Source organism: Eschrichtius robustus, chromosome 16, assembly GCF_028021215.1.
Source record: "Eschrichtius robustus isolate mEscRob2 chromosome 16, mEscRob2.pri, whole genome shotgun sequence".
Classification (NCBI taxonomy): Eukaryota; Metazoa; Chordata; class Mammalia; order Artiodactyla; family Eschrichtiidae; genus Eschrichtius; species Eschrichtius robustus.
In genome coordinates this window covers 39564833-39577209 of record NC_090839.1, presented here as the reverse complement: position 1 = coordinate 39577209, position 12377 = coordinate 39564833, and the positions used below count along the sequence as shown (strand labels likewise).

Here is a 12377-nt window from a genome sequence, read left to right as displayed (position 1 = left end):
TTTCCCCCCACATGAGAAAGCTTTACTGCTTCTCTCGCTCCCAGGTCGACCTGGAATCCCTTTTTCTGGGTGCACAGTCTTGCTTTATTGCGAGCCTGCCAATAATATCAGACTCAATTATGAATCATCCTATGAGGAAAGTCACTTCAATTTCTCATGAGAACCTTAATCATGTATTATTAAACTGGGATAACCTTGTGGCTGCCTCTTTTAGGGTCAGTATTTTTATTTGTTTTCTTTTGAAGTCATCCAGGGCCTCTTGTGGTTCCTTTCTTGTGCTTGGGTATCCAGCTCTCACTAATTAAGAGCTGAGGCGGGTCCTCAGCTGTCTCTTATTCCTTTTATTAAGCAAATTGAAGAGGTGTAGTGATCCTTCATCTGGAAGGGAATGAGGGAAAGACAGTAAGAATAATGCTATTTCCCAATCAGTTCCTTCTTAATATCTACCTTTCAAACTAAGAATATCAGTCTTTTACCAAAGGCATCCCCGTGACCTCCCACTAACTTCTGAGTGTCCACTTTTTAAAAAATTTCTATCAGAGGATTTACTTTGTTCTTATTTTACTCCTTTAATAGTCCCTTGTCATTTAGACCTGAGTTTCGTTTCAGATAAACCAGAATCCTCTGTCTGATTTTTAAACCACACAGCCTGGTGGCTCTTTGTATTGGGGCGTGGATGGCTTGCTTTTAGAAGTTAGGAAGTGGTGAGTCAGAATTCTCAGGGGCTGAGTTGACTCTCGGCCGTGGATGATTAGCGATTAGCTGGATCCCTGTAATTTTCCCATGACAAGGATTTTTAGCCCACCTCCAGCTCTCTGGACGCAGAAAGCCTTTCCTTCTTTGCGGGGGAGGCGATTCTGACCATGGCTTTCCCGGGTCCCCGTCATGGAAATATTTGCTGGTCGCTGTTTCTGGCTCACCCCACCTTCACTCCACTGTGGGCTGCCCGTCCCCCCCAGCCCCGAGACCAGCTCCTGTTTGCTACAGCTTGATTTCTGAGAAGGCAGTTAGAGTTTCAGAGGGCTTGAAACTTGAGGGGAGAGTAGCTGAGCCCCTGCCCCAGGTGAAGGTGTATGTTTGTGTTTTTGTTTGGGGATCAAAGGCACCATTTGGCCTCCAAAGAGTCCGATTAATGAGGCGCTTATAAAGGAAACTCGACTCCCTTCCCCAATACGAGATAAACCAAGTTGACTTTGTGTGTGTGTGTGCAAAGTGAGAAATAACTATAAAATAAATTAGCCTAAGTAGCCACGAGGGGGGGGTCATAAATCATGTACGGAAATGGTTCCAAGTGCTGTTGCTTTCCTCGTCCTCCCTGCAGAAATGGGTCCAGAGATCCTACCCCATCTCTCCAAGGAAGGGTGCCCCCCCTCCCTCCTTGTTTGATTTCAGGGAGCCTCCTTGGGAGGCAGTTTCCTGCCGCACTTGGTGTCTTGGTGCATTTTTGTGTGCTGGGGTCGTGACTTGCTGCTGAGACACAGCCCAGCCAAGCTGCTGTGTAAAACTTGCCCAAAGGGCTGCGTCTGCAGAGGCTTTCGCATGGCTATTGTTGTCACTGCAGGGAGAGCCCTTTCCTTCCCCCCAGGGGTTGATTTATTCCAAGCCCCCGCCCTGGGCTCATGGGGGAGCCTGAGAAGAGAGAGGGGCTTTGTGGAGGGCAGCCCCGCGCTGGCCTCTCCCCAAACAGCCCCCCTTTTGTTGGGAGTCGCCTGGGAGGGGACCTCAGTCCAACTGGGAAAATGTTTGCTCAGAGGGAACCCCTGGACAGACCTTGACAGTCTACCATCCTGTCGCCAGAAACAGCAAGCCTGGGCTTTGCATCCTTGTGTTTTTCTGGCTCCGATCTCCTGCAAGTTCTAAAGGGTAAAGCAGGGTTTGCTGTGTGTCCCCAGGTGCCAGTATGGCTGGCAGGGCCTGTACTGTGACAAGTGCATCCCACACCCAGGGTGCGTCCACGGCACCTGTAACGAGCCCTGGCAGTGCCTCTGTGAGACTAACTGGGGTGGTCAGCTCTGCGACAAAGGTATGTCTGGGGAGGGCCTGGGCGGAGCTGGAGGTCGGGGGTGGGGTGTCGGTGATTTGGTTTGTACTTTCATTTATTTTTATTTGCAGGGGCTTTTATTCTAAATCTGTTTGAATTTGCCTTTAACCCTGTGAATCTGGGTCTGTTTCCCTCGGTTTTAGTTTTTTAAGAGGAATGGGTCTAGGAACACAGTCTTTCTGGTCTTTGAGTGACTTCTTTGGGGTCTTTTTGCAGATCTCAACTACTGCGGGACCCACCAGCCGTGTCTCAATGGGGGAACTTGTAGCAACACGGGGCCTGACAAATATCAGTGTTCATGCCCCGAGGGGTACTCAGGACCCAACTGTGAAATTGGTAAGTGGTCCAGGCGCAGTGAGATCCCTTTGTCTAATTTTTCTGTGTACTCAGCTTAAATACACTTAGGGACTCGTGAAAAGGTGAAAATATCCTCCAACGTTAAGACCTGTCCTCCCAGCAGTTCCGTGGGTCTTTGACACCTCTGGCCAGTTGCTCAGGTGGTTTGGGAGCTGCTGATTGCATCGGGGGCGGCGTGTGCGGGGCAGTGACCCAGCTCCCAGGTCAGAAGCTCCGAGAAACGGGGCGGGAGAGCTTAGCAAGAAAGATGACTTCCTTCCCGCCCCAGGCACAGCGGGGTTACGTCCCACACCTGCTTTGATTTCTTGAAACGAGCTCGAGCTAGTGGCCCAGGAGTGGGATTTGGTTGCCCGGGAGAGTGTTAGGTAGCCTCTCGGTGGGCACCCCTTGCTGACTGCCGTGCTGGTGTCCGCAGCGGAACACGCCTGCCTCTCTGATCCCTGCCACAACAGAGGCAGCTGCAAGGAGACCTCCCTGGGGTTTGAGTGTGAGTGTTCTCCGGGCTGGACCGGCCCCACGTGCTCCACAAGTAAGTCTGCGTTTTGGCCTGTGCCCTTTCTTGGCGGGGGGAGGGGGGTATTGTGTCAAGATACAGGGTTGTGGGTCCCACGTCGGTCTCAGTGATGGGTCTGTTTCGGTGGGAGGGGGTCTGGTGGGGAGTCTGGCCTGAGCTTCCGGCCTCGGCCCTCGGAAGTCTCCTGGCACCCTCATCCTAAGGCACCCTGCTAAGTTAGCACACGCATCTCCGACTGGAAGAAACTCGCTCGTGGCGTAGCTGCGTCCTTTTCCCTGGGCTTGTGCCTCCTCTGAACTGAGTCACGGTTATTCTCCTCGAAGCTGTACAGAGGATGCCTGCGGGGGAGGTCGTCACTACTGAATTTCATGGTGGGGACAAATTTTGAAAGAGGGACCAGGGCTACAGAGTGACAGTGGCTGCGGGACTTGGCCGCACACCGGGACTACCCCAGTGCTTCCCAGTACAGGTCTCTGGGTCCTATGGTTTCCCTTTGGAATTGGGGAGTTCGTACCTTCCACAGGCTCCTGGGGACTTCCCTGGTGGTGCAACAGTTAGGACTCCGAGCTTCCAGTGCAGGGGACGCAGGTTCGATCCCTGGTCGGGGAACTAGGATCCCACGTGCCATGCAGTGCAGCAAAAACAAAAAACGAAACACACACAAGCTCCTGGATTTCAGAGGTGCAGCCAGGCCCGAGGTCCACGGTCATCAGCCCCCTGAGAACAGCATGCGACACGGTTAAGGAGCTGGGTTCCGGGGTTGGATCACCTGGGCTGGCACCATGGCCCCGTCACCCGTCACCACTTGTGGGACTGTGGTCGCTGCCAACCTGTGCCCTGTTTAAACGGGAGAGTAGCAATTCCCATCTCCTAGGGGTGTGAAGGCTCGGTGAGCAGGTTCAGGAGGAGAGCCTGGCACCTCCTACACGGGCAGGAGAGGAATCGCTAAGAGGCCTCTGGAGTCTAGTGCAGAAGGGGGAGGTTGGGTACCCCAGGCATGTGATTTTGGGAAAAGTCTGTGAGTAAATAAGAATATGATTTTTTTTTTTTTCACCAGCGAAGAAGTTATTTTTCCTTACCTCTCCTTAGTTACCTCTGCTCCGTGATGAAACTTTTCTTTAAAAATAAAGGGTAGGCAGAGAGAGATGTCCCGAGTTGCCGAGGGCTGATGCTCCGGGGATCCAGCTGGCTCTCCCGCCCGCTCAGGTTGCAGATTAAATGAACTGGGCCAGTGGGGGATTTAAAGCTAAAATCAGGCCTTATCGTCATCGTAGCAGTCACTTGCAGCAGGTGTCTGGCTCTTAAGTGAAGGCGCCTCATGTGAGGGGTGGTATTAAATTATCTAATTGTCAAATGGATTGAGATTAAATTGCCAACCCTCTCCTCTTTTTGTCGAACAGACATTGATGACTGTTCTCCAAATAACTGTTCCCACGGGGGCACCTGCCAGGACTTGGTTAACGGATTTAAGTGCGTGTGCCCGCCCCAGTGGACGGGCAAAACGTGCCAGTTAGGTAAGAGAATTCCTGCACCGGGGCTGGCTTGATCCGAGCGATTAAGGGAGATGTGCATGTGGCCAGCGGTGCGAGTTTGCGTGCCATCGTACCAAGAAGTCATTTATTATCTAGGGTCCAGCCAGCGGGCCTGGGAGAAATAACTCGCATGCAAATGGCCTGGCTCTTTGAGGCCCTGTGGGAAAGTCGTGGGATTCCTTGAACCATGTCAATCGTCTGTCCGAGGAGTGTTCAGCTGGGTTCCAAACGGGGATGATCTCATGAGGAATGAGCTGTCTGCATTCTTTTTTGCCGCTATTAAATCCCAGCAACTAGGCTGTGCTGGGTTTTGCACAGAAGTGCCTAGTGGCTTTTTGCTGTCCTGTCGGGGGCTAGTTGTTAACAGCAGCTGGAACGTTATCAATCAGCATTCCTTATTGGAGCATGGCTAGGGGAAAGGGTTCAGATGTTCAAAGTAGTATCTCTTATTTAGCTAGCCTATTAAAATGTCTCGTTTCAGACAAACTATTGGTATGGTGTTTTTTTTGAGGGGGGAGGTGGGGTAGGACCCCATTTCTCACTGTTCATCCTCTCTGTTTTGCAGATGCAAATGAATGCGAGGCCAAACCTTGTGTAAATGCCAAATCCTGTAAGAATCTGATTGCCAGCTACTACTGTGATTGCCTCCCGGGCTGGATGGGTCAGAATTGTGACATAAGTGAGTGAGACTGTTTCAATTTTGATTTTCATGAAACTGGGGTGTTGAAGGCGTTTGCCAGCCATACTCAGGCTCCAGGTCTAAGACTTGAGTAGTGGAAGGAAATCCTTATAGAGGGAATGTTTTTGGAGAGGGAGTGATGGGCACAGAAATGAAAACATACACGTTATCAGGCTCATTAGCTGGTAAAACGGCCGTACTCTGATAAGGGTGGCTAAAACAATGATGTGAAGTTTCAGTACCTCAGTCTGGAAGAACTAGGGAGTGTTCCCACCAATAACCTTATTTCACGGGAAGCACACAAGAAATCTGATTGGAGGTTTTTATCTGTCCTGAGCAGAGAAGGCTTTTCAGTTAAGCCCAATTTCAATGTAAATTGCCCCTCCAATACAGTGACTTGTTTATTTTTTAGATATTAATGACTGCCTCGGCCAATGTCAGAATGACGCCTCCTGTCGGGTATGTAAATCTTCGCTTATATCAAAACCTTAGAGATAAGACAACAAGCCTTAAGATTTATGTGACCCTGGGAAAGCTCTGTCCCTGGGAGATTTAAAAATGCAGGTGAAAAGTGCGTCTCTGGAAGTTTCACTCAGGCTCTTGTTACCCCAGCCTCCCGGGAGTCATCTTGAAGGCGTGCACATAGAAATTCCTCTCTCACATTTGGAGAGGTTTGGCATCTCTTGCAGTGAATCAGCTGAACCGCAGCAGTCACGCTGAACCACTGAAGCCCTGTGTTTGTGGAGCACCTAGAAAAAAAAGCATGTGTTTCTCCCCCCCTTCTCCTCCCTCCAGGATTTGGTTAATGGTTATCGCTGTATCTGTCCACCTGGCTATGCAGGCGATCACTGTGAGACAGACATCGATGAGTGTGCCAGCAACCCCTGTCTCAACGGGGGTCACTGTCAGAACGAAATCAACAGATTCCAGTGTCTGTGTCCCACTGGTTTCTCTGGAAACCTCTGTCAGGTGAGCCGGGCTACAGCGTCCGATGGCCAGGTTTTCACAGGCAGTCTCCCCTCGCTCCCTTCCCATTCCCCGACACTGTCTGGACCCTCCTATTGACTAGGGATCTCTGCTAGACACACGCCGTGGAAGGAGGGTGATGAGTGATTTTCTTCCCGGTGTCCGGTAGCCTGTCGATTTCTCTTTGTCCGTTTCATCCCAGACCCAGCACTCTCTCTCCTTCTGCCCTGTTGTCTCAAATGCGTACCTGGACAGTCGCTAGGACACAACTGTAAATCATGCTGGGTGTTCTCCTAACAGAAGCAGACGAAAGGGTCAAATTCCTGTGGCCGCTGCCCCAGAGGAGGCATAATCACGCCTTTGTTTCACTTTGTGTCCCCCCTCCCCTGCCCCTGGTCCTCGCAGCTGGACATCGATTATTGCGAGCCCAACCCCTGCCAGAACGGTGCCCAGTGCTACAACCGTGCCAGCGACTATTTCTGCAAGTGTCCAGAGGACTATGAAGGCAAGAACTGCTCCCACCTTAAAGACCACTGCCGCACCACCCCCTGTGAAGGTACCTCCCTCCCCGCCAGGGTTCTGGCTTGTCTTCAAGGCTGCTCTCCTCTGCCCGTTCGTCACTGCCCCGTGACACTCGGAGGGAAGCCAGAACACGTGGAAACAACCTATTCAGGCCCACCAGTCGGGGGGACCATACCTGCAAGTAGCCCAGGGCAGAGAAGGGAATTCATTTAGCATCCCCGTTCTGGGGGACGCTCATGTGCAAGGCCGAGATGGATTCCTCAGGGCACCTCTGCCAGTACAACTTTCTGCCTCGGTGATATCTGCACCGTCAGGTACAGTAGCCTCGGGACACGTGTGGCCCGGAGCGTTTAGTGTGTGACCAGGGCAACTAGAAGCCCTGATTTACTTACTTTTCATTCACTTAAATTTAAACGGCCGCCTGTGGCTGCTGTGTGAGGTGGCTCAGGCTTCCAGGTTCTGTAAGTTTGTCCTGCAGCCGTAAGTGCCCTTACGTCGAGGGAAAGGCTGTTCCTCCTCCTTAGCCAGCTTCCAGCAAATTCGGTAGATGTATCAGTAGAGGGAGGATGAACAGGGCCCGCAGACACGTGGGCTCCTTGGCTCCATGGGGAGAAAACACCTAAAAAAAAAAAAAAAAATCTCTCTGCCTGGGGTCTCGGCTTTGCCTGTCCCAGCGTGACACGGCACGTTGCCAGTCTTGGCCCCCGAGGTGCTGGCTTCTTACCCTCATTAGCCGACGGGTGCCTGGCTCCAGGAGAGCAGGCGTGGCACGGGTCCTGGGCTCAGGAACACCGGGTCTTCGGGTCCCTGGCGGGGATCTGACCCCAAGTCTGTCTCGCAGTGATTGACAGCTGCACGGTGGCCATGGCCTCCAATGACACGCCTGAAGGGGTGCGCTATATTTCCTCCAATGTCTGCGGTCCCCACGGGAAGTGCAAGAGTCAGTCGGGAGGCAAATTCACCTGTGACTGTAACAAAGGCTTCACTGGAACGTACTGCCATGAAAGTAAGACCCCGCATCCTCGGGGAATGGGCCGAGGTCCCCCCAACCCTGCCCCGGCCCAGCTGGGGGGCATCTGGAATCATTTCAGGAGAGACCAGTCCAGGTTTACCATCTACAATCTAAGACTGAGGTCATGTTTAACTTACGAGATCACTGATGCCTCTCAAGTCTTCAGCACGTTTATTTTAGAATGTTCTGGAACCTTACTAGATGGGGTGGTCCTCTTTCCCTAGGAGTTTCCTCCCCACTCTCACCAAGTAGCTTAGTGCGAGGACATTAAATAAAAGGGACGGGGTGCTCTCTGGAGGCCCCTGCTTGATAAAACTGCCTGCCGGATTCAGAAACAGTCCTGACAGAGTTAACTGTTGAGGTGCCCGGTGTATTTTCTCAGGAGGGGCAGGGAAACCCATAGAACAGTGCTTGGCGGTGGCATTACTTTTCCTTCACTTACCTGGGTTTCTGTTTGTTTTTCCTTTCACAGATATTAACGACTGTGAGAGCAACCCCTGTAAAAATGGTGGCACTTGCATCGATGGTGTCAACTCCTACAAGTGTATCTGCAGCGGTGGCTGGGAGGGCGCCTACTGTGAGACCAGTGAGTCAGGGGTCCTTTGGGGACAGACAGCTCTGGGGGGTGTGGGCAGGACAGAATCCACATGGGAAGCCATTCTTCTTCGTGGAAATATCTGGGAGTAAGACCCCGACAATTCCTGCCCTGGGACGGCATGGCCTGTTTTTTTTTTTTTTTTTTTTTTTGGCCTATTTGCATGTGTTGATGCTGACGCCAGCCAGCAGGAAGGGACTTCTGCGGAGGAGCTTATCGAATTAGACCCTGTAATTAGGATGATAGATATCCCCGCTTGCAGGAAAAGCGATCATCTTTCTGTTTGGGTTGTCGTTTCTGCCCATCTTGACTTCAACTTCCGTGGCCTGTCGGGGGCTCCTTTATTCCTGGGAAAGGGTGACCGTGTTTAAGTCCCCAGGTGGCTCTGCTGGTTTTGAACTGGGCGTGGAAAGCAGGGGATGAGGGTGGAGAGATGCAGTTCTCAGGCGTCGCGGGGCGTGGATGGGCCTGGGAGCGTCTTCAGCCGGGCGTCTCCTCTGATTGCAGATATTAACGACTGCAGCCAGAACCCCTGCCACAACGGGGGCTCGTGTCGTGACCTGATCAACGACTTTTACTGCGACTGTAAAAACGGGTGGAAAGGCAAGACCTGCCACTCACGTAAGTGGTGGCCGGCCGGGATCCTGCCCTGTCTTCCGTGAGCAGGGCCGGCCAGGGGCTCACGCCGGGATCTTCTCCTCCAGGTGACAGCCAGTGTGACGAGGCTACGTGCAACAATGGTGGCACCTGCTATGACGAGGGGGACGCTTTCAAGTGCATGTGTCCCGGAGGCTGGGAAGGAACGACCTGTAACATAGGTACCTTTCTGCCCTCCCTGGGCTTCGCAGAGGCCGTGGGCCTGTGAGCCTATGCCTGTTTCCCGGGACCTGGTTTCTGCCCCTCCAGACTGTTGCTGGATCCTCAGGGAGGGTGGTCCTGTCTGCTCTTATCTCGTAGCCCGAAACAGTAGCTGCCTGCCTAACCCCTGCCACAATGGGGGCACCTGTGTGGTCAACGGCGAGTCCTTCACGTGTGTCTGCAAAGAAGGCTGGGAGGGGCCCATCTGTACGCAGAGTGAGTGTTTCCCCCCCGCTTGCCACCTTGAACTCTCTGAGGGCTGCAGGAGTCCATCCTGACACCCCCAGGGACTGGCAATGGAAACCAGAAGCAGAGCTGTTTGATGTCTGCTTCTGCATCACCTGGGTCTGTTCTAATGACTTGATGGGATGCAGCCCTGACCTGGGCATGAGAAAGTCGCCGAGGAGATAAGTGGAGACAGATGGCGTCGTGGTTCCCAGCTCCGGTCTGACCAGCAGCCTGTCTCCATCCATTCTCACACCCCCTGCCCACCCCACCCAGGGCCTCTTCCTGTGTACATGTGTCCCACGGCGAATGGGACCAAGTGTGGTGTGGGCCTGGTTCCAATTGAGCAGAGGTCTTAAGCTCCTTCTGCCGGTGTTAACGACAGCTTTATCATCTGGGTATCGTGGGAAATCACTGGTGTTTTTACTTAGGGCTAAGAAGGCCTTGCTGTTAAGTTGTCTTTGTTTTACTTTGCAGATACCAATGACTGCAGTCCTCATCCCTGGTAAGCATGGCCACCTTTTAAGCCGGCACTTGTTGGCTGTGACACGTGTGGGCATCTCCTGGGGATCTTGTTTGAAGTGCAGGTTCAGATGCGGGAGGTCTGGGGGCTGCGGCACATTCCTCCTCTCCAACAAGCTCCCAGGCAACGCCGATCCTGCTGGTCCGTGGACCACACTTTAATTAGTCAGGTTGTGTCCTCATTTAGAGCAGTGATTCTCAACCTTGGCTGCACGCGAGAATCACCCGGGGAGCATTTATAAGTTCCAGTGCCTGGGCTGCGACCGAGACCTGTGATATTAGACTCTCTGGGGGTGGGACCCAGGCATCAGTGTTTTTAAAGCTCCCAGGCAGTGGTGCGTGTGAGCAGGGGTGAGAGCCGCCGATCGTAACTGGCACGGCTACCTTTGAACTGGCAGGGGGAGTGGTGGACTGGTGGTGACCGAGGGGTCTTTGCTCTCATAGCTACAACAGTGGCACGTGCGTGGATGGAGAGAACTGGTACCGCTGTGAGTGCGCCCCCGGCTTCGCTGGGCCCGACTGCAGGATAAGTAAGGACCACCTCCGACTGGGTCTCCCCACTCCAAACCCTCAGCCTGAGAGTTTTCATCTTTAAAATAATTATGGCCATGGTTCTAAGTAGCCTTGACAAGTAACCTCCTGCCTCCAGCTGGGATTAAGATGGCCCTGGCTGGACTCTCCCTCCCAGGTACCTGCCAGCCCCTCTCTGGGGGACACAGCCCTCCTTGCTCTAGGGGAGAGAGTGTCAGACACAGAATTTGGTGATTAATCTACTCTGAGGTCCTAAGGAAAGAGTGTGCCTGTCCCCGTGACTAACATGAAATTATGGGCAAGCGGACTTTGCCACAGCCGTGCCGGTGGGGGACAGAGCTAAGGCCACAGAAGGGGGACTGGGGCTGCGGTTTCCAGGGCTTGATCAGGCCCCGGTGAAATGACTAAACAAAATGGAGGCAGGCAATGCAGTTTTTCAGGAAGTTCACAGTTTATTCTTTATTTTGAGCCTTTTCCCTACTTTTTTTATATGCCCTTTCTTTTGCCAAAAAAGGTGATAGATTAGTTGTACTTCTTTGTGTTCTTGTCCCTAAAGCATTTAAAGTTTTACTGGTCCTTGAGGTCCCCAAGTCTGGGACTTCAAGAACTACTAGATGGGGGAACTGTGTATCTGTTTCATGTTTCTGAATCGGGAGTCGGCAAATTATGGCCTGGGGGCCAAAATAAAGTTTGATTGACACACAGCCACACCCTTGTTGATGTACCGTCTGGGGCTGCTTTCATGCTGCAACAGAGTTGGGCAGTCGTGGCAGAGACTACATGGCCTGCAAAGCCGAAACTACTTACCAGCTGACCCTTTTCAAGATCTTTGCCGGCCCTTGTTCTAAATTGTACTATCAAAGAAAAAGGAACCTCAGTTAAAAATTGCTGCTTCCCCATATGATTCTCAGCTGTTAGAAATCAGGCTCGCGGTGGTCCTTGTGGGGCAGTGACTGGAGACTTTGGGAGTACTGATGATCTGTTTATTTGGGTGCTGGTCATGTGATGAAAATGCATTAAGCTTATACTTAGAAAGCTTATCTGTACGTTTTTTCAGTAAAAACTTAGAAAAACATTGCTGCCGCCCACTGGGGCCTAAGCTCGAACTCCATTTTTCCTAGACATCAACGAATGCCAGTCTTCACCTTGTGCCTTCGGGGCAACCTGTGTGGATGAGATCAATGGGTACCGGTGTGTCTGCCCCCCAGGGCACAGTGGTGCTAAATGCCAGGAAGGTACGTGGGCCGGGCCCAGCTGCCCGTGTGTCCTGCGGGCTGAGCAGGCACTGCAGTCACTGTTTTGACTGTTCGTGAGTGGACAGTATGCTCAGGGAGAGAACACGGAGGGGACATCCACTTGGGACCACGGGGACGGGGAAACCTGAGGGGGGGTCCCATGAAAACAGGGTAGCTGTTGGTTTTAGCCAGCTGTTGCCACAGCTATGCTGTGTGACAACCATCCCCGATCTCCGTGCGTACAACAAGTATTGGTGTTGCTCGTGGGCACAAAGGGCAGAAGCAGAGCGATGGTTGCCTCGGCTTGGGTGCCCAGGTCTGTGTGCCACCCCATCCTCCTTGGACCAGCACTGTATCCAGGGCACGTCCTTTTCCTGGCAAACGGCAGACTCTCAAGGGGCCAAGCTCACCCGGGAGAGACTCTGCTCACATCGCATCCCAATGCACTGCACTGACCAAAGCCGGTCGCGTGGCCAGGTGCAAAGGCCACTGGGGAAGGAGGGACGCTTGCCCATCGTGGGAGCAACTGTGTTGTCACAGGGCAAGGGGCAACAGGTGTAATCACTTCCCGACGGGCAGGGAGTGAAGAATCAGGAGAACCGTCTCCAGAAAAGGCAACTCCTCCCACTCACGAGTCTCCACCTCAGTTTCAGGGAGGTCTTGCATCACCGTGGGGAGCGTGATACCTGATGGGGCCAAGTGGGACGATGACTGCAACACCTGCCAGTGCCTGGACGGGAGGATCGCCTGCTCGAAGGTAGGCGTGGCCCCAGCCGCCGGCGTTCTGG

The 12377-nt window shown here is 52.9% G+C and overlaps 1 protein-coding gene across 1 annotated transcript in view; it reads left to right on the top strand.

Moving 5' to 3' along the window:
• Positions 1-12377, top strand: part of JAG1 (jagged canonical Notch ligand 1) — a 35320-nt gene that overhangs the window by 18972 nt on the left and 3971 nt on the right. The window contains exons 6-22 of the mRNA XM_068565611.1: positions 1893-2023; positions 2258-2377; positions 2814-2927; positions 4313-4426; positions 5010-5123; positions 5536-5582; positions 5919-6092; positions 6495-6645; positions 7453-7617; positions 8096-8209; positions 8726-8839; positions 8923-9036; positions 9176-9292; positions 9779-9806; positions 10268-10353; positions 11476-11589; positions 12237-12346. Coding sequence (XP_068421712.1) covers positions 1893-2023; positions 2258-2377; positions 2814-2927; positions 4313-4426; positions 5010-5123; positions 5536-5582; positions 5919-6092; positions 6495-6645; positions 7453-7617; positions 8096-8209; positions 8726-8839; positions 8923-9036; positions 9176-9292; positions 9779-9806; positions 10268-10353; positions 11476-11589; positions 12237-12346 — 1927 coding nt within the window. The remainder of the gene's footprint in view (positions 1-1892; positions 2024-2257; positions 2378-2813; positions 2928-4312; positions 4427-5009; positions 5124-5535; positions 5583-5918; positions 6093-6494; positions 6646-7452; positions 7618-8095; positions 8210-8725; positions 8840-8922; positions 9037-9175; positions 9293-9778; positions 9807-10267; positions 10354-11475; positions 11590-12236; positions 12347-12377) is intronic.